Source organism: Monodelphis domestica, chromosome 7 (genome assembly GCF_027887165.1).
Source record: "Monodelphis domestica isolate mMonDom1 chromosome 7, mMonDom1.pri, whole genome shotgun sequence".
NCBI lineage: Eukaryota > Metazoa > Chordata > Mammalia > Didelphimorphia > Didelphidae > Monodelphis > Monodelphis domestica.
In genome coordinates this window covers 165,646,050-165,667,628 of record NC_077233.1, presented here as the reverse complement: position 1 = coordinate 165,667,628, position 21,579 = coordinate 165,646,050, and the positions used below count along the sequence as shown (strand labels likewise).

At 35.2% G+C, this 21,579-nt stretch overlaps 1 protein-coding gene across 4 annotated transcripts in view; it reads left to right on the top strand.

The window, feature by feature from the left end:
• The window catches only part of UBQLN1 (ubiquilin 1), a 54,986-nt gene that overhangs the window by 21,695 nt on the left and 11,712 nt on the right, over positions 1-21,579 (top strand). For all 4 annotated transcript variants that reach the window (XM_007498919.3, XM_007498918.3, XM_007498921.3 and 1 more), the window contains exons 2-6: positions 10,194-10,345; positions 16,800-16,915; positions 18,295-18,557; positions 19,227-19,385; positions 19,556-19,802. In XM_007498919.3, the coding sequence (XP_007498981.1) occupies positions 10,194-10,345; positions 16,800-16,915; positions 18,295-18,557; positions 19,227-19,385; positions 19,556-19,802 (937 nt within the window). The remainder of the gene's footprint in view (positions 1-10,193; positions 10,346-16,799; positions 16,916-18,294; positions 18,558-19,226; positions 19,386-19,555; positions 19,803-21,579) is intronic.

Here is a 21,579-nt window from a genome sequence, read left to right as displayed (position 1 = left end):
GGCCTGGCTCTCAATCCACTGAGCTACCCAGCTGCCCCCATCTTTTTTTTTTTTTTTAAATAAACCCTTACCTTCAGTCTTGGAGTCAATACTGTGTATTGGCTCCAAGACAGAAGAGTGGTAAGGGCTAGGCAATGGGGGTCAAGTGACTTGCCCAGGGTCACACAGCTGGGATGTGTCTGGGGCCAGATTTGAACCTAGGACCTCCCATCTCTAGGTCTGGCTCTCAATCCACTGAGCTACCCAGCTGCCCCAGTTCTTTTTATGGAGGTGGATAGCATTTTTTTTTTTGGTAAGTCCTTCAGAACTTTTCTGGATCATCTGGATCAATTTCTGGATTACTGAGAATGGCTAAGTATTGCTGTTTCTGTGTACAATGTTCATGGAGAATGTTTTTAAAGAAATGAGCTCTTTCAGGAACAAAATAGAACCAGTTCAGCAAACTAAGTGTTTATAGTGATTTTACAGGTATCATTTTGATATATACAAGAATACTATAAATGGTACACACATTAACTATGTTTAAATGATGTTGTTTAGTCCAACTCTTTAGTAATCCCATTTGAGGTTTTCTTGGCAAAGATACTGGAGTGGTTTGCCATTTCCTTTTCTAGCTCATTTTACGTTTGAGGAAACAGGCAAATAGAGGTAAGTGACTTGCCCAGGGTCACAAAGCTAGTAAATTGTTTGAGGAACTCAAACTCAGGAAGAGGAATCATCCTGACTCCAGGTCCAACACTATCCTTTTCACCGCCTAGGTGCTTTTTAGAAGTGGCAGTTTGTCCAAGAGTAGTTTAAATATTTCCTTGGTAACTCCCCTCCCCCATTCCCCCCAATAATATGATCCTTCACCATGCAAGGTAAATTAACCCTAAATCACAGCATCATAGGAGTTAGAGATAGAAAGAATCTGAAAGGCCCTCTATAAAAGACCTTAATTTATAAATGGAGGAAACTGAGGTCTAGAGAGAAGAAATTTAAAATCACCTGGGTAGTCATTTACAGAATTGGAATTCAAATTTAAATCATCCATCTTCAAATCCTTTTTTCCCCCCTGCACTACACCACACTGGGGAATCCAGTGAATGTCTTATCTAGTAACTTTGTCCAATTGTGGAATCTTGCTGAAAGGAAAATATCCCTGGCAGGTAATTAAATATATATTAACAAGTCTTTCTTGGAGGAATAGTAAATTTTAACAATAAACTGTGAGCAGGACATAAACCTTCCTATAAAACTCATGGTTCTTTTAAACATTTAAAAATTAGGTTAATTAATAGTGTGCACCCCCCCCCCCCCCCATCAGCAGGTTCTTATTGAATACCAACTGCAGAATTCTATAAATACCAGATGTCAGGTCATTATGGCACCCTGTAGCTCAGCTGGAAATTAAGAGTATATTTCATTTTTTTCCACTTAGGCTGTGGATGCTTTGAGAGAGAGTAGAGCTGAAATAATAGGTCAAGCAAACAGCCAGCTTAAGTTGATCATCGAGAACAAGGAGACTGTTAGGGCCATGAGAGAGCAGTCAGGAAGATGTACGGTGTCTAAAAACAGAGTTTGCAGGAAGAGGGGATGTTCATCCCAGGCACCATAAAAAACTGAAGAATGAAAACATTGGATTTGTTGATTAAGAAAGTCATTTGTGTGAGACAGAAACCATATACTAAGTTTTTTAAAAAACTGAAGTGGAGCTAGGATGTAGAGGTTGAAAATGGAAGAGAAAAGGGACAGTTTGTTGGAACTAGGTCTTCGAAGAGGTTGGGAAGGTATTACCATCTGCAAATGTTGTCCAGTTGTTGCAATTGTTTCTGACTTCCATGACCCCACTGGGGGTTTTCTTGGCATAGATAATGGAGTTTGCCATTTCCTTCTCCAGTTCATTTTACAGATGAGAAATTGGAGGCAACTATGGTTAAGTGACTTGTCCAGGGTAATACAGCTAAGTGTCTGAGGCCAGATTTGAACTCTGGAAGATGAGTCTTTGTGACTTAAGGCCAAGCACTGTACCCCATCTTCAGATTAGATTAACCTTAATATAGATTCTGCTAAGTGAAGTCACAGCTCTGTTTTTTCTTAGGGGTCATCCTCTTCCCAAGTAAAAGTTACTAGAGGACAAAGACTTGCTCTTTGTTTTTGTATCCCCACATAATAAGTGCTTAATACATGCATTTTGATTGATTCCTTCATTATAACTATTCACCATGGGGAGGTATCCTTATACAAGAGAAGAGATAATAGAATTATATATACATAAAGCATTTGCTAAATGTTTACTATATGCTATCTTTCAGGAGCTTATATTCGAATAGACAACACAAGAAGGGGTGTTGGAAAGAGCATGTGGAGATGGCTAGGAAGTGGCAGGAAAGTCTGGCTTCTGCAAGATAAAGATCATCATGAACCCTAAGTACCCAGGGGTGAAGTGGGTGAGGGGAGATGAAGATGATGACCATATATATTCAGTGATTTAGGGATGATTTCTGAGGATTCATTTGGTTAAGCTTTAATCACCTCAATGAAGCATGGGATATTCCACTTGTTTAATGTAGGTTGGGCCCTGGGCATATAGTTAGAAGCTTGAGGAAAGGAAAAGGTGCTATGAATGAAAGTCCATAAATAGAATAAAAGGGATACTTGGGCAACAGTGAAAGTCTAGATGAGGTTATATATTGTAAGTGAAATTACTTGGATTTTCAAGACTTTATCCTGTTTAATTTATCCATCTAGTAGCTGGAGTGAAGAAATTGAAGGTTGGGGTAACCTTGGCTTGAGGGATAACAAATGGGAAAATTAGGTAAAATCAAAAAGTTTTGAAGGGTAATATTTAAAGTAAGCAGACTGGTGGTTGACTTGGGGTGTGAAAAAGAATGAAAACATGGTGAGAATAAGGAGAAAGCTTAAGGGACTAGAAGCTTATAGTGAAGGTAAAGAATGATAGGAAAGAGAACATAATATGGTTGTTAGATGTTTGTAGTAGAGAGAGAAATGTCAATATTTAGAATCTTTTAAGTTGATGTATCCCTGGGGGATGACACTAGGTGGGTAGTGATGGGTAGAATGGAGAAGAAAAATGTTGGTATCAAGAAATTACTTGGTTGATAATCTTAAATATGATCATCCTGAATGTTATCTTGGGAAAGTTTGCATAGGACGTGACGAATATGAAAATAATTGGAAAAACTGGATGATAGAAATTCACAAAATGATAACAACTGGGTTGATAATTCAACAAAGATAGAAAAGGCAAGTAGAAATTAGGTGGAAATGGAGATTCAAGAACTTGTTAGGATTTATTTTCTTCCTTAGACTTCATAGAAAACAGCTGAAGGCAGTTAATGTTTGCCTGAGGGAAGGGGGTAGAAGTAAAGTTTTCTTAAGGTGCAACTTTTATTGTAGGAGATTCTTAACTGGGATTCCTGATAATGGCTTAAAACATTTTAATAACTAGATTTTAGTAGCATTGATTACCTTGGTAATCCTGTAATCTTAGAAATTCAAAAACATTTTCAGAAGGCATCTACAAACTTCTTCAAACTCCTCTTGGAGATGTTGAGGACAAAAAAGGTTAAGAACCTTTATTTTATTATAAGCCTTCTGGCCCTGGGGCCCAGGTCTTTAGCTAGGCTAGGGGGTTGGCAAACAATTTGGCCTTCTTCCTGTTTTTACATTTTAAAATAAACTTTGTTGTGTTAAAAAATGTGAAAGCCATTCTTTGCTGTCCCTCGTTCCTCCCCCCCCCCCCCCCCCCCATTGAGGGGTCAAAAACTGGAAGTTGGGTGGATTTGGCCCCTAGGTGTAAGTTTGTCAACCTCTGGACAAGACTTTAACATTCTTGGGGGGCCTAATAAAAAGTTAATGTTAGCTGCTATATAGTTATCTTTGAGATTTTGTCTGGAAAAGACAGAAAAAGTCTGTGTGTGTGTGTGTGTGTGTGTGAGAGAGAGAGAGAGAGAGAGAGAGAGAGAGAGAGAGAGAGAGAGAGAGAGAGAGAGAGAGAGAGAGAATCAGAGTCTGCAAAAGGGATAAAGGGATGTTTAATAGTGAAAGGGTTGAAATGTACTTTTTTACTTCATAAGGAGAATGAAGTGTTCCTTGGGTAGGAAAGGTACTTTAAAATAAAAATTGGGGGTGGTGGTCTGAAGAAGCAACGTTATATTAGGAGTTTGAGGGTAAAAGAAAGGAAAAGGGAAAGGACCACCACTGAATCTGTATAGAGCTATGGAATACATTGTCTGATAATATTTTATACATGAAGATTGACACCCAAAGAGGTTTAGTGAGTTTCATAAAGTTAATTCAAATGTAGTATTCCTTCTGGGCTGCTTTAGGGTAGTGGATAGTGTAGAGCCAGGAGCCAGACAAACCTGGACTCACACCCTGCTTCAACTTTGCTAACTGTATAACTCGGTTCAAGTCATTTTGAGCCTCTGTTTTCTCATCTGTAAAATGGGGAATAGTAGTAACAACCAAAGGGTGGTGGGGTGGTTTTATCAAGTAGAAATAGTGCCAATAAAGTTTTATAAACTTTTGAAACCTTATAGAAACGTTTTGCTCTTTTTAACATTATAGGTTAGAGTAAGGCAGTGTAGGCTAAGACTTTGGAGAATTTGTCAGAAATAGTGGCAGTACATTACAGACCACCAACCAGCAAGTAAAAATGGCTAAGTTCTAGAAGCAGATCCTAATTTGGTGAAACAGTGCAAAATAGTGGTGGAGAATTTCAGTATTTGTATATTTGCTAGTGTTGTTGCTGACTAAATTAGAACGGTTTAAATTATTTTGCTGATAATTTCCTTCATCAAAAAGGTGAAAGAGGTAGGGCAAAAGATCAGTATGGCTAGGCAGTGTGTGTTAAGTGACTTGCCCAGGTTCACACACCTAAGAAGTGGCTGGGGTCACATTTGAACCAAGATCTTCCATTTGTAGGCTTGGCTCTCAGTCCACTGAGCCACCTAACTGCCCCCTTTACCATGTTTTTTTTTAAATAACTTTTTTCTTTTAATAACTTTTTTCTTTCTAAATAATTTTTTTCTTTTTTTAGTTTTTAATATAATTTAAAATATTTTTCCATGGTTACATGATTCATGTTGTCTCCCTCTCCTTTTTCTTCCTCCCTCCAGGAATTGACAAGCGATTCCATTGTCTACCATATGTTTTTAAAAACACATGGAATGTATAAACAGGGACAGATTATTATGGATGAATACAAAAATAATGACACAGCCCTGTAAGAATAGTGTCTGAAGAGCTAAAGTTCAGAATCTGTCTAGAGTGGATGTGAATATTGAAGGCTAGGGGAGATCAAAGAACTAATTTGAAGTTGGATGGGAGTGGTAACCTGATAGAGAAAAGGAAGAACTACTTACCCAACTCTTTATTTTCCTTCTGTTTTCTAATCATTGTTCTTTGGACAGGGAATAATAAAGTGAAAAGGATTATTAGGTAATAAAACTCTAAAATGGGATGCTAAGAAAGCATTTAACTCAGCCCATTGAGTTTAGATCACCAGATTCTAAAAGGATTTATGAATATGATCACTGAATAGTAATCTTTTTTAAAAATTGTGGAGGTGGGGGCAGCTGGGTAGCTCAGTGGACTAAGAGCCAAGCCCAGAGATGAGAGATCCTGGGTTCAAATCTAGCCTCAGACACTAGCTGTGTGACCCTGGGCAAGTCACTTAACCCCCATTGCCTAGCCTTTACCACTCTTCTGCCTTGGAATCAATATTGATTCCAAGATGGAAGGTAAGGGTTTATTTAAAAAAAAAATGGAGACCAAGTCCTTTTGTAGGGTGCTTTAAATGAAAAGACAAAAAGGAATTGTAGTCCCTCCTTTTAAGGTACTACTGGCACCAATACTTATTGAAATTTACCCTGATAGAATCTGATATTTGAATGGTGGTAGTCTAGTACTCACTTAACATTTTAGTGCAAAACAATAGTGGAAACTCTTTGTTTCTCTAGGCATTCCCTTGTGACTTAGACCATGAAGCCCAGATTCTGAAGTACCAGTCTATATTTTATCTGAGCCAGAAACACAAGCTCCTTCAGGATTTTGGGAAGCAATCTTTAATGGGGTTTCTTTTGAACTTTAACATCTGAATGGCCGGTAACCAAAAACTAACTTTGTGTTTGGTTGGTTCCTGTGGTGTGTAAAGTTGGCCCTAGGTTTTGAAGCTCAATGAACATTTAAATAGTCATCTAGTTAATATTGATCTTATTTTTTCCTGGTATTGAGTATAATATCTGAACCCATGCCCTGTGTCCTATGTTTACCAAAATGATGAAATTTGAATTTAACAGGATTAATGTTAACTTTCTGATGGACATTATCTTCATCTTCATTCAGAGGGGTATAAATCTGTCCCTATAAGCAGTGTTCTAATAAAGTACTCAAAAAGTCCCAAAGTCTCAGGTACTTTCTTGACTATAAATTCCTATTTCTACTTTTTATAACTGCCACTTTTTGAAGGTGTTACTGAGGAATCATCTCCTCTGATGGTAAAATTAAGTTGGAAGTGTCAGACATTTGATAAGGACTAAAATTCTGGCCCACATTTTTACCCATTTCTGAATATACCAAAGTATATATATTCATGGTAAAATTAATAATTCATTGTGGAGGCAACCTATCTTTCTCCTACTCAAGGAACCATCCTTTTTATAAGCAAAAGTTAAAAAGAAGAGGCAGTAAAAGCAGTTTATTCATGTCACCAGAATCAGACCAAATCTGCATTATTTCATACATATATATATATACACACATGTATATATATAGTGCTAAATGTGCAAATAAGGAAAGAAGGTACCATTTCCTCATATTTTGGTACAGGTTGGTCATTATAATTATACAATGCTCATTTCTGAGGTTTTGTTGTCTTTGTGGATATTATTTCCAGTTCTATTTACTTTGTGCCAGTGTCTTAAGTCTTTCTATGTTTCTCTGAATTTTTCATATTCATCATTAAGACCATAGATCTAGATCTGGAAGGGACTTGAGAGGCCATTAATTAGTATCTCCTCATTTTACATATGCCAACACTGAAATCCAGGAGATTAGGTGACTTACCCAGAGGTGATAGGTAGGGATTTGAACCTAGGTCCTCTGATTCCAGATCCAGTAATTATCTTTCCATTATTCATGGTCTTATATAAAAATCATTTAGATTCTGCCTTTAATAAAAAATTTTGTTATGTAAGCATTACTTGGACTGTGTACAAAGTAAATTAAAATAGTCAATTTTTACCATCTAATATCTTCATTATCAACATAGATGAATAATTATCCCTCCATACAAATTAGTTTTTCCCCATAATAGAAGATTAGGGGGTGTGTATGGATCATTGAATAAAAAGTAGAGGATGTGAAAGATCCAGGGTGTTAATAACTTGAAAGATGCCAGGTGGTTAATGTGAGGTAAATTTGGAAAAATAATGTATTTTAAAGTTAAGGAATTATCTGAGAAAAGACCCAGAAGCCAGCCTAATGATAATCCATTAGACAATTATTTGAGAGGAATGCAGTAGATATATAGATATAAAATGAGATTATTCTGTAGATATCCTGGTGAAAGACAGACTCAGAAAAAGAAATGAGGACTATTTCACACCTATCAAATTGACTAATATCACAAAAAAAGCAAAAATGATAAATGCTAGAGAGGATGTTGGAAAATTGAAACACTAATACACTTGGTAGAGGTGAATTGGTATAACTATTCTGGAGAAGAATTTGGAGCTATGCCCCCAAAATTACAAAACTGTATACCCTTTCATACAACAATACCACTCCTAGGTTCGTTTCCCAAAGAGGTCATAAAGAAGCGAAAAGGACCTACTTGTTAAAAATATTTTTAACAGCTCTTTTTATGGCGGCAAAAAAAAATGGAAACTGTAGGGATGTCTATCAATTGGAGAATGGCTGAACCAGTGGCATATGGTTGTAATAGAATACTATTGTGCCATAAGAAATGAAGAATGGGATAAATTCAGAAAGACTTGTATTTACTGATACAAAGTGCTGTGAAGAACTAAACTATTATCAGCAGTGCAAAGATCTAAGACAATCCCAAGGGATTCATGATGAAAAAAGTACTATTCGTAGCCATGGAAGTCAAAGTATGAATGCAGATTGTATCATACCTTTTCTTGCCTTATTTCCTTCATGTGTTTTTTCTTACATGTGTGATATACTCTTTTACAACATGAGGAATAGAGAAATTTGTATTACAAATTGTATTGCAAAAGGTCAGAAAGTAGATGTTAAATTGTAATAGAAAAAAATGGAATGAATGAGTTATTATAAAAAGAGAGATGAGGATGTTAGAACTGAATGGAAACCACAAGGAGAGAGAGATGGCTTAGTGAGTTAAACCTTCTGAATTGGTGATTTTTGGTAGCACATTTGCTGGTTAGAGGCACATAGTACTATGGATAGAAAATGGGGAAAAGAGTCTGAGAAGGAAGCTATAGTAGTTTTGACATGAGATAGAATCCTGAACTGCAACTATGATAATTAGAATTGAAATTAACAAAGTTATTTTAATTAAAGAAGTGATAGTCATATAATTTCAGAGTTGAAGAGATTTCAGTTGCTATCTAGACTAAGGTTTAACATAGCTGAAAAAAAAACAAAACAAAAATCCTCTACAGAATAGCTGAACACAAGTGGTCATTAATCCTTTGCTTGAAGACTTACAGCAGAGTTGGAATGAGGGAAGAGTGTCCCAATAGCCAACTTTTGGATAGCTCTAATTATTTTTTAATTTTTTTGTCTTTTTTTTAAACCTTTACTTTCCCGTCTTAGAATCAATTAATACTACTATGTATTAGTTCTAAGCACTAGGTAATTGGGTTAAATTGACTTGCCCAGGGTCACACAAGCCAGTTAAGTGTTTGAGGCCAGATCTGATCCCAGACCTCCTGTCTCCAGGCCCGGCTTTTAATCTACTGAGCCACTTAGTTGTCCCATATAGCACTGATTATTAGGAATTGATAATCTCTGAAATCTGCCTCTCTGCAACTATCATTTTATTTTCTCTGCCTGGAGACAACTGGAAACAAGTCTAAACCCTCTACTCTGTTATGGGATTTCAAATACTTGAGGATGGCCTGCATATTTCTACTGTCTTCTCCAGGATAAACATAGAAAGTCAGTATGGAAAAGTAATGGAGTGCAGGACTTAAATAGTATGGAAGGTCTGGGTTTGAATTTTTTTCTGACAGTTTATATATTTGTAAAATAAAGACAATAAGCTACCTCATAGGATTGTTATAAGGATCAAATGAAATAAAGTATGTGAAATTCTTTGCAGATTTAAAATTTAGATAATGTTGTTATTATGGTTGTTGTTATTAAGCAACTGTGCAATTCCTTCAATCAGTCCTCATGTGGCATGAACTCACTCTACTGTTTTGGTTACCATTATCTGGATATTCTTTAGCTTATGAATGTCTTTCCCCCTCAAAAAAAAAAAAGTGGCACACAGAACCAAACATAATTACTGCTGTAGATTAAAAATGAGTGCAGAGGTCTATAATGAATTAAGGGATTATATAAAAATGTTCCTTGCTTGAGATATCTGAAAAATGGTAAGCATTTTCCAAATTTCTTATTTCCAATTTAACAAATAAGTATTTATAGAAAAAGAATTTAATAACTATAAGTCATGTACAGCTAGAAAATATTGGAGATCAGCTGAATCCAGGGACTCCCATCTCTAGGCCTGACTTTTAATCCACTGAACCACCTAGCTGCCTACTAGATAGCTTGTTTTTAAAGTATATATTAATTTAATATGGCTGTTCCAACAGCCTTTTCTACGGTCTCTTTCCCTTTCTCCTATGTAAATGTTTTCTTTCTCTTTTTTGTATCTTCATTCTTCCCTTATTCCTATCCTCCCTCCAAAAAGAGAGAAGATAATCCTTCCCTTTTAATAAGTCCAGTCAAGCAAAATGCATCCATTCATTGACCATGTCTGAAAATGCACATCTCATTCTGCACTTCTACTTCATCATATCTCTGTCATTAAGTGGGTGAAGCATAATATGTCAGTCTCCTGGAATCATAATTGATCATTCCATTGAGCCTAAGCTCTTAAATTGTATAGGGATATCTTACAGTTTTTGTGTTGCCTTGTTTAAAATCACATTAAATCTTGTCACATATTAATTCAACTTTATTTTATTTAGTTTAAGGAAAAAATCTCCAAACGATTCAAGTCCCATCCCGATCAACTTGTGTTAATATTTGCTGGAAAAATTTTAAAAGATCAAGATACTTTGACCCAGCATGGAATACATGATGGACTTACTGTTCACCTTGTCATAAAAACACAAAACAGGTAAGCTTTGAATAAACATTGTTGGAAGATCTAATATTTTTCTTTAAGAATCTTATGTATTCCTTTTTTAAAAAAATTAGTCAATTTAGAACATTTTTCCTTGGTTACAAGAATCATATTCTTTCCCACCCCCTTCCCTTGGCTGATGTGCAAGTCCCACTGGGTTTTACATGTGTCCTTGATCAAAACCTATTTCCATGTTGTTGATGTTTGCACTAGGATGTAATCAAGCAGTTGTTTTTCTAAGAATATTACCTATTCCTGATAATATAGGGCTATTTAAAAACTGAGAATTCAGTTACTCTTTTATCACTGTTTTCTCTAATAAAATGTTAATAAGACTAAAGTTCAAAAAATAAATAATTTAAAAAAATTTCCAGTGCTTCATCACTAATGCTCTTTAAAACAGATTGAAGCCATTAAATTGAGACTGGAATCCTGTCATTTGAAAGCAGTGGCAAAAATATAGTTGGAACCAACGAATCTTCTTAAAGGTTGTGACAATATAAAACTTCAATTTCTGACAGTTTAGTTAGTTTTCTCTATTAAGAAAATAGCTGCATTTCAATGTCACTAAATAAACTAAGTGCTATTCTTAAGAGAATTTTGCTTAATTTCTTTTGAATTTCAGCAACCAAGAAAAAAATGTACTTATTTGAAATAAAAATCTTACCTTATTGGGGTAGGGTAGGGTAGTTATTGATCTGATCTATAGCATTGATTTATTTAGAATTCTTTCATGAGAAAGCTACTGTGAATTTATATTAACTTTAATTCTCAAAAGTATACATAAATAAACTTTAACATCAAATAGACTTATTTACTACATTGAATTATTTACTCCAGAAGCATAAGAAATTCCTACTGGTTAGGGTAGGTTTTTGCACCTAAATTGATAACTGATTTACTTTAATATTATCTCTATTCTCCTTCTTTACAAGTAGTCTTGCTCCCTTGTCTTTTACTATTCACTCCTTTTGTGTGCCTCAGCCTAGATTATTTTTGTCATCCGTCTCCTCTGTTCCTCATATATTGCTGAATAAAGCTAGAGGAAAATTTAATCAATTTTTAGTTCACTATAAATTTATATTTTCTAATCTTGTAGCAAGATTGTAGCAAGACAATCCTAACTGATTCATAATATCAAAAGAATAATTGTAAGGTGTTTTCTACAGTGACTGGCACATATTAGGCATTTAATAAATGTGTCTATTTTTCTTTCCCCTCCTTTCCCTCTCCAGAGTGACTATTCCCATTTTCCTACTAAGTTTCCTACCTTAGCATCCCTCCCCCCCCTTGTATCTCAGATTCTAGCAAAATTTAAAAAAAAATCAAGTCCATTCACTGAAGTCTCATTTTTCCTTTTTCCCCCCATCATTTCCCAATTCTAAACTTCATTCTCCACTATTTTCTAATTCTTATGAAGAACTGAGCCTTCTCCTTGACAAGGCCAACCTCTGCATGTATCCTGAATTCCATCCTCTATCTTCTCCAATAGATTGGCTCAGTTTTATCCTTTTATCACTCTAATCTTCAATCTCTTCTTACCTATTGTTTCTTTTTCCTGTTGATACAAAGATATTTTAAATTTTCCTAATCTTTTTTAAACAATTTTTATAAAACCCCACTAGAACTTACTATTTCCATAGTTAACTATATTTTTCCTCCCCATTTTAGCTAAACTCTTTGGAAAATGCCATTATGCATTCAGTGCTTCTACTTTCCCCCCTCTCATTCTCCTTAACCCTCTGCATTCTAACTTCTCATTTATTCAAGTGAAAGTGTTTTTTCAAAAGTTGCCAGTGATCTCTTAATTGCCCATTTTCATTTTGTTCTGTTCTTACCCTTGAACTCTGTAGTATTTGACACCGTTGACCACCTTTTATTCCCTTTTTGGGTTTTCATGTCGCTGTTTCTTGATTCTACTCTATCTTTCTGACAGTTTTCTTTGCTGGATCTTGAGCCATGTCTTACCTACTTGCTGAGTGTCCCTGAAGTGTCTTTCCTGAGTCTATTCTTACTCTTTCACTTGGTGATTTTATCACCTCCTGTGATTTCAGTTATCTTTATGAGTATTTTCTGGATTTATTTTTAGCTTTAGTTTCTCCTCTGAGTTTTAGCCCTCTGTCACTGGCTATTGAATATTACGAGGAGATTTGTTTAATAGGTAACTCAAAATTAACCATTCCCAAACATTTGTCTCTACCAGACCTACCTCTCTTCCAAATTTCCTTACTACTTTTTTGAGTTCACCATTAATCATCTAAGTTTGTAACTTTGGTATTATAATCCTCCAACTCATTAGTGTTCCCTCACACTCCTAATCAGTGTCTGAATCTTTTTCTTTTCCCACATCATCTGTTAAATAAATATGATCCCTTCTCTTCACATAACACAAGCTCTCATCTTCTCTTGCCTACATTTTTCAGTAGTCTCTGAATTGGGTCTTCCTTTCCTTAAAGACCTCCCTTAAAGCACCAACTGGCTTCCAAAAGTGTTTTTTGTTTTTTTCAAAAGCATAGATTTGATTATGCAACTCACCCTAGGAAACTCCAGTGAGTTACCTATTGCCTACAGGATAAAATATGGGTTCCTTTTTTTTTTTTAACTTAAGGTTCTTCATGACTTGGCCTCTTCCTATCTTTCCAGTTTTTTAAAAAAAAATATTTTATTCTCCTTCATGTACTCTACAGGATAGACATAACTGGCTTGCTTGCTGTTACTCACACATGCTGTTCTACCTCTTGTTCTTTTGTTATTTTACCAGCTTTCTTCGAGATTGAGATATTTCTCCACCTTTTGGATTCCTTTCTTGGTCCACTTGACTATTAGTTCCTTTTTCTTCAAATTTTCTCAATCTACTTTGTATGTATTATATTTAAATACCTATGTAGTTACCTGTATTTTTCTTGGGTCATTGATGTAAAGTTACTGTAGACGAGGGATAAATATGAATAGAGAAATAAGTTCTCAATATAGTTAGTACCTTGTGATTGATATTAATGAATGGGTATCCATTCTTTTGTAAATGTGTTTTTGTATTAGTAAAACATGTGTTCTCTTTTGTCCATCCTGCTGTTCTGCTCTATCTATCAGAGAAAGGGAAAAAAAGCTATATGATAAATCAGATCCTATTGAGGTGGCAAAACACCTTTAACAGGGGCTGTGTAGATAGAATTGGCCTTAGAAGTAGGAAGAACAGTCTGACAAGTGGCTAGAGAGTTTGCCTCAGCGATAGGAAGGCTGCCTTTGACAGTCTCCAGAGCCAGTCACTTAACTTTCAAGTGTCTCAAACAACTTTTAAGGACTATAACTCATAAAACAGGTGACATCTTATGTTGATAGAGGTTGTTCACAATTGGAACTGGTGTGCTGGTAAATGTTTAACAAGTGGTTCTTAAATGGATTAGAATGTACTCACGACACACATCTAACTTTAATCTACATTATTAACATTTTCATTATTACTTTCTTAGTCTAGACATTCAGTAAAATAGTAAATCAAGCTTTGATTTGTAGCATTTACTGATTTCTGAGATGTAAATGCTCACACAAAAAATTTAATAGTTGGCTTTTGTGTACTGGTACAAGCTGACTCCCAGCACATCATTGCCAGGATAGTACTAGATAGGATGCAAAAAAGATAACATGTATAATTGAAAATCTGTTAACCTAAAAAAGAACTACATTTCCCAGGAGTCCCAGTCCACTGATGTCTGTTATTACATACTTCCTGTAGATAGTTGATACCTTAACAGGAATGTTTTAAGGGAACCATGATATCATTCTCATTCTCAACTCAGTTCAAAGGAATCAATCTAATGATGGGCATTTAGGATATGATCTTTCTTATTTCATCAGAACATCCACCTGTGCCCCCTTTCCCCCTTTACAAATATAATATTAGGTGGAGTTTCCCCCATTTACAAATACAATATGAGGTGGGTAAATGAATTGATTCATAGCAAAGGAAGGATTTGTTGAGAAGGCATTGACTAAACTTAAGTGGCTTCTCAAATTGGGAACAATAGAATCAGTGATCACAAAATACAGTGCTGATTTTTCTTTAGGATCACGAGAAATATAAATGATGACCCATTAAAGAATGAACAGATCACACTAATCTCTTAACTCTTAGTTAATAATGCCAGAGTGATCTAAACTTATTTGGAGAGGACTTCTATAAATTCTAAAAGCAGATATTTTAACATATCTACATCTACTTGAAGTGGGGAATTGTCATGAAGTCGGTAGTAAGCACTAGTAATTCCAGGAAGAAAATTCCTTTTTTCATTCCCATAATGGGTTTTTATAAGTGATGAATTTTGCTTTTGAAAATGGTGGTTGGGGGCAGAGAGGTAGCTCAGTGGATTGAGATCAAAGCCTAAAAATGGGAGGTCCTGGATTCAAATGTAAACTAAGAGACTTTCTAGCTGTGTGACCCTGGGCATGTCTCTTAACCCCCATTGCCCAGCCCTTACTAAGAGGGTTTCTTTTCTAAAATTTATTTATTTTTCTGGAAGCTTCCTATTTTATTTTATTTTATTTTGTTTTTTTGGTTTCAATACTCACTTTACTTCCCTTCCTCCTCTCCACCCACCCTTCCCGTAGCTGACATGCAATTTCATTGGGTATTACTTGTGTCCTTGATCAGACCCTATTTCCATGTTGTTGTTTGCACTGGGATTTCATTTAGAGTCTACATCCCCAACCATATCCCTTCAATCCATGTATTCAAGCAGTTATTTTTCTAAGGTGTTTTTACTACCACAGTGTTTCCTCTGAATGTGGATAGTGGTTTTTCTCATAGATTCCTCCAAGTTGTTCAGGATCACTGGATTGCCGCTAATGGAGAAGTCCATAACATTCGATTGTACCACAGTGTATCAGTCTCTGTGTACAATGTTTTCCTGGTTCTGCTCCTCTCACTAAGAGTTTTGTTTTTTTTTAAAAGTATAGGTCAGAGAACAAAGCCAAGGTGATGAAATAAAGGTAGGAACTTGCCTGAGCTCTACCAATTTCTCCTTCAAACAACTTTAAAATAATGCCTCAAATTGAATTCCAGGGGGGCAGAACCAACAAAATTTTTAAGCACAAGACAATTTAGGAGGTCAGGAAAAAAGATCTGCCTCACTGGGGTGGTAATGGTCTGGAGCAACTCAGGTTACCTTAGTGGGCCTTGGGAACAGCTACATTGGTGGCGACTGCTTTGGGAGCTCTTAGCCCAGCAGACAACTCATCAGAATGGTTTTATCAGTTATAATGACCCTGCTGGCAGTGGGTTCAAAACTGTTGCATTGCCCATACATGGTTTCAGGTCACATCTCAGGGCAAAGAAGAGCATTATCCCCTTTAATGTAAATTTATCACAGGTTCAAAAAGAACTCCTTGGAAGAGCTCAATTTTTTTTTGAAATATCAAGAGAGGCTGAGGAAAAATTGGGAAAAGGAATGAGAGTGACTCAAGAAAAATTATGAGTCCATTGGTTGTTTGTTGTCCTTAGTACTCAAAGAGGACCAAGATGACATCACTGGTTTCTGTTATGGCATACATTGGATTTAAATGAGGCAGAGTTGCACAGAGACTATAGCTACGTTCTTTTTTCCAGTCATCAAAGACCAGTGGCAAGACAAAAGTCAAGATGACTGGTGATGACTCAGAATGCAGTAGATGACCCTGGCTTCTTCAATGTCTAGCTAAGCTCTAAATATTGCATAGCACCTGCTTCTGCTGCCTTCATGACCATTGAACAAATTGGTCTCATCTAGGAAATCTTCACATACCTGGGGTAGATACCCCTCCTCTCCCCAGTATATACAAGTTCATATATGTGCTATGAATTTGCACGTATATGTTGCAGGTTCATGCTTGTATGCTGTAAGTTTATACCTATACACACTGCAAGTCCATGCCCATATGCTGCTCAGTTCATATTTGTACACAAGTTTATGCATATGTCCTATACACCTACAAGTTCATACATTTGTATGTTACACACACCTATATGCTACAAGTTTATGCCTATACTTTCAAGTTCACACCTATTATAATTATACTGAAAAGTCACATCTCTATGCTCTTGTTTTGTGCTGTGTTTGTTATGAATTTACCCATATGTTGTAAGTTCTCACCTGTATTGATTAATTCAGAGTGTAGATTGGAAGGTTTTCCCCCCTTTTTATTTTTCCTGCCTTTTTTTTTACAACATGGCTAATATGGAAATTGTTTTGCATGATTTCATGTCTAATGAGTACCATGTTACTTGGCTTCTTAATTGGTTTGGGAGGAGCCAGAGAGAGAATTTGAATTAAAAATGAAAAGGATTTTTAAAAAATTGAAAAATGTTTAACAAATAAACAAAACTAACACAAAATGACCCTTTAGTACTTAGATGTATGGTTTTCATCAACTTTAAAAAATAATGATTAATTTGTTTAATTTTTTTCCCCCCTAGACCTCAGGATCATCCAGTTCAGCAAACAAACACCACTGGAAGTAATTCTACCACATCAGCATCTCCCAATAGTAACTCCACACCAGTTTCTACAAATAGCAACCCTTTTGGTTTAGGTAAGATTTTTAAAAAAAAAGCAGATAATAGGGGAAAGGCAGAAAAAATTATCGGTGAATTTCTAGTCATTTTACTGTTAAAATGAAAGCCAAAATTAGCAAGAATAGGTGAATTAGTGATTGACATCTTTAATTAAATTTTATGAAAAAGGTGAAGTCATTAAAATGTAGAAGACCTCTGAAGAAGATCCTTATTGTAATATTACTCTTTAAAGGGGCTAAGATAAATATATACCTTCAGGATAGACTTTTCTTTATTGAAGTGAGAGAATTAAAAGAGATAAGAGAACACTGTCTTGACCTACTACATAATTTTCCATGGAAGTTTAAATCTTTAAATAAGATAAGGGTGAGCAGATGGTCTCTAAGACCTTTTTCACCTCTAAAAAGAGTACTGGAAAACTATGTTTATCAGGTTTTCTTGGGTCATTGACAGAATTACAGTAAAAAGGATTGATATTTGATGGGGTACTTTTGGGTATTTATATCATTAGATATAGTATCTGGCAGATAGAAAATACTTGATAAATGTTTAATGGATCGATTAAAATTTACTTAATCAGGACCATGAATTATTTGTACTTTATTTCTTTGCTAAGACAAAGTTTATCTACTCTATTTAGTTTGGACTATTTGGGAATTTTTGGATATGAAAAAGACTTTGTGGATGATGCTATACTACTCACTAACCCTTGGAAACCCTTAGTGAATTCCATGTGTCCTCGTAACTTTGTAGAAAATTGAGCCTAAAATAATTCTGCCTTCTTGATAACTGATAAGTTTCATTTTGGTTGGGGACAAAGTCTGAGCTTATTTTGAATCATCATCAAACTCCTATTGTAAAGTAGCTGTTATGGTGGTATTCATATTTTTTTATATTTCTACCTCCTAGTTTAGAGTAGGCTTTGAGAAAACCATTCTCCAATTTCTGGCTGCCTCATTACTTTAAGGAATTAATCATTTGATAGAAGTCACACAAATTAAAAAAAATTTTTTTTCCCATTTTGCTTTATAAAAGGAATTTGTTTTGATTGTAGAGTACAGAATTTTAGCATAGATTTAAATAACTATCTAGTAACAGGTATGAAACTGCCTTTGCAAGAATTTAGTATTTGTGAAGATGGCTGTATCACACATTTCACATTTTGGACTAAGTACAGAAAATTAACATTTCTTTTAAAGTAGTTTTGGCCAAGCTAAGTGCCCTTTAGCAGACTGATAATGTTAATATATTCCCTTTATAGAGTTTATAAAATGTCAGTTCTCAGTATTTAGAGACCAGAAGAAAAACCTAAACATGAAAATGAAAATGAAATAGCTTTAAGAAATCCATACTAGTTACTGATTATTTATTTATGCTTTCCTCCCTTTTCTCTTAGGTGGCCTTGGAGGTCTTGCAGGTCTGAGTAGCTTGGGCTTGAATACATCCAACTTTTCTGAACTACAAAGTCAAATGCAGCGGCAGCTCATGTCTAATCCGGAAATGATGGTCCAGATTATGGAAAATCCCTTTGTTCAGAGCATGCTTTCAAATCCTGACTTGATGAGACAATTAATTATGGCCAATCCTCAAATGCAACAGTTAATACAACGAAATCCAGAGATTAGTCACATGATTAATAATCCAGATATAATGAGACAAGTATGTTGAAAATTCTTTTGGTATAGTTAATGCTATTCAAAGTTATATTTGTACATATAAATATTTGTATATAAACATGTGTAAGTTAAAATGTATGCGTTTCCAGATCTAGAGATTTCTGATAGATGGATAGATGGTTAAATTTTAGTCCTTATCTGTAATTTCATCAATGTGTCTCACTCCCTTTTATGGAAACTACCATTGTATTCTTGCAACTTGTCTGTAACTTAGTATCAGTTTCTACAGATCACTAAAAGGTTAAGTGATTTAGGTTGTTATTACACAGCATTTAACCAGTATGGCATCCAAGTATTGTTTGTATGTGAATTGTCTTGTGTACCTAACACTAAAGGCAAAGTCTGAATGAATGACTTTCCTAATTTGATCTATGTGAGATTTAGACATAGATTGTTCATTTGTTTCCTTCCATTTGATTTTCTAAATTATTGTCAATTAATAGAATAGCACTGTAAAGAAATTGTATTTGATATACACTCATTAACTTTTTTAAATGTAGACTTAATGTGAGTTGATACCAATGAAAAAGTAGATATATTTCAACTATAATAGACTGAAAAACCTCTTAAATTACCTGTAAAAAATGATAGAAATAGCTTATGTGTACCTCAGTGAATTTTTTAGTAAGCTGAAGCATTCTTTTTCTTGAAGACACTAGAACTTGCAAGAAATCCAGCAATGATGCAGGAAATGATGAGAAATCAAGACAGAGCCTTGAGTAATCTTGAAAGTATACCAGGAGGATACAATGCTTTGAGGCGTATGTACACTGATATTCAGGAACCAATGTTGAATGCAGCACAAGAACAGGTAAGAAACCTATTCTAAAATTTCATAAACTTCATATTTTCATATATTGTGTGATTGAAGTATATTTCATAACAATATTTTACATAGGACCTAGAAATGACACTGAAAGCAAAAGTTTTAGCAGTTGGCTTAAGCTTGATCAAATTGTCTTTTTTCCCATTCTGGTACAGTTTGGTGGTAATCCTTTTGCATCATTGGTGAGCAATTCACCCTCTGCTGAAGGCAGCCAGCCTTCTCGTACAGAAAATAGAGATCCTTTACCTAACCCATGGGCTCCACAGTCTGGTACTCAGAGTTCAACAACCAGCAGTAACACCACCAGCAGTGTTGGTGGCACTGGTAGCAATGTTAGCAATAGCACTACCAACTCTACTGGACAAAGTAACACTCTGCCAAATTTGGGACCTGGAGTGGGAGGTAAGTAAAGCATATATGCCCATATTTTTTACCTTTTTATCTTTACTTTTAATTATCCAAATGTAAAGATTTTTGTATTTTTTTGTTATATCATCTTCCTTTTATTTAGTGTCATTTTAAATTTCTTCATTTTGAAAAGTATAGGTTGTGGAATAAAATAATCATTACCTAAATACACATTTTACTTTCATTGTCACAGTAGTGTAATCCAGTAGACACTGAAATATTGTATTGCATCTTCACATTATCTTATTCTCCTATCATTACTTTGATATAAGGGGAAATATGCAGTAATCATTTCTACGTGGACCGCCTGAAGATGAAAGAAGTGATAAAATTTATGGTGGAGTTAGGAAGATCCTCAACTCCCAGCCTTGTCAGTATAATCATCTGTCTTTTAGACTGTACTACTTCTTGTAGAAAAGGATAAAATGATTTTTTTCATTTTACCAGAAATATTTAAATGTCACTCACACAAATAGGAAGATGTGTTAGTTTTATCCAGTATTTTGTAATATCCAAGGGATGAAATTTTGGGTTAGGGTCTAGAATTTAATTTAAAGGTGAGAAGAATGGATGCCTCTTTGTAAATTTAATTCTAAGTGAATGGAAGGTTTATATAGTAGAGCATGCCTTAAAACATTTATATAGATGTTTCCCTTCAAGGAAAGAAAAGGATGAAGTATAAGAAAGGTAGGCCTAAAAAGTTAAGGTGTTAAGGCTGACTGTTTTGCCTCAGATAATGGAGTAAACATATATTTATAGAACCCTGCTTTACAGAGAGAGAATATAGTGTAATTGTATAGAGATTTGGTCTTGTCGGGATGAAGACCTGGTATCAAGTCCCACTACTGACATGTAAGGTCATAGATCTTTGGCTAAGCAGAGATCTTTGAATCCATATAGTTTGATCTCATTTGACAGATAAAGAAATTGAATACCAGGGAAGTTAGATGATTTTTGTCCAAGGATACTATAAGAGTCAGAGATCAGTTTTGAACCCAGGTCCCCAGTGCTAGTGCTCTTTTCTTTACCATATTCCCTCCTTAAATGGCTATGCAACTTTGGGGAAGTCATTTAATTTCTCCAGTATCCCAGGTATTTCCCTAACACTTCAAGTTGTATAACAGATAATGACATTTGGAGCAATTTCCTCATTGGGTATTCCTTATACCAGGGAAATCACAGGACCAGAGTAAAAACAAACAAAAATGCTCTCCTGTGTTAAAGCATTGTTTTAGGAACTGATGTGTACTTGATATCTAAGACACAAAGATAAATACAACTCCCGCTAAAGGAATTTAAGGGAGATAAGACATACACATACAGAATTTCAATATGAAATATGATAATTAAGTATGTTGCAAAGTTTACTGCCTTCATTTTATGAGATTTACTTTGAATGAAGAAAGCCTTGACTTAGTAGTACTTACTAAATGCAAAGCAGAGTGATACCGATAGAAAATTAAGACAATTCCTGCTATCAAAGAGTGTGCTTTCTAATGGGGAAAACAACACAGTGGTTTCAGCTCCCAGGGTCAAGTGGGAAAGTCCTGTGGTCCTTCGAGGTGATAAAGCAGATGTTAATGCCCCTTTAATGGTTAACCCTGAAAAAAATCACACCAAATTCTGATATCAAACCATTTGACAATGCCATGTATTTCAAAACACTACTTTTGATACACTGCCTTACATACCACACCTTTCTTATGGAGAAATTATTGCTTTACCATTTCCAGCTTTTAAATGATATTATAGTGCCTCTATTTTTTCCTTT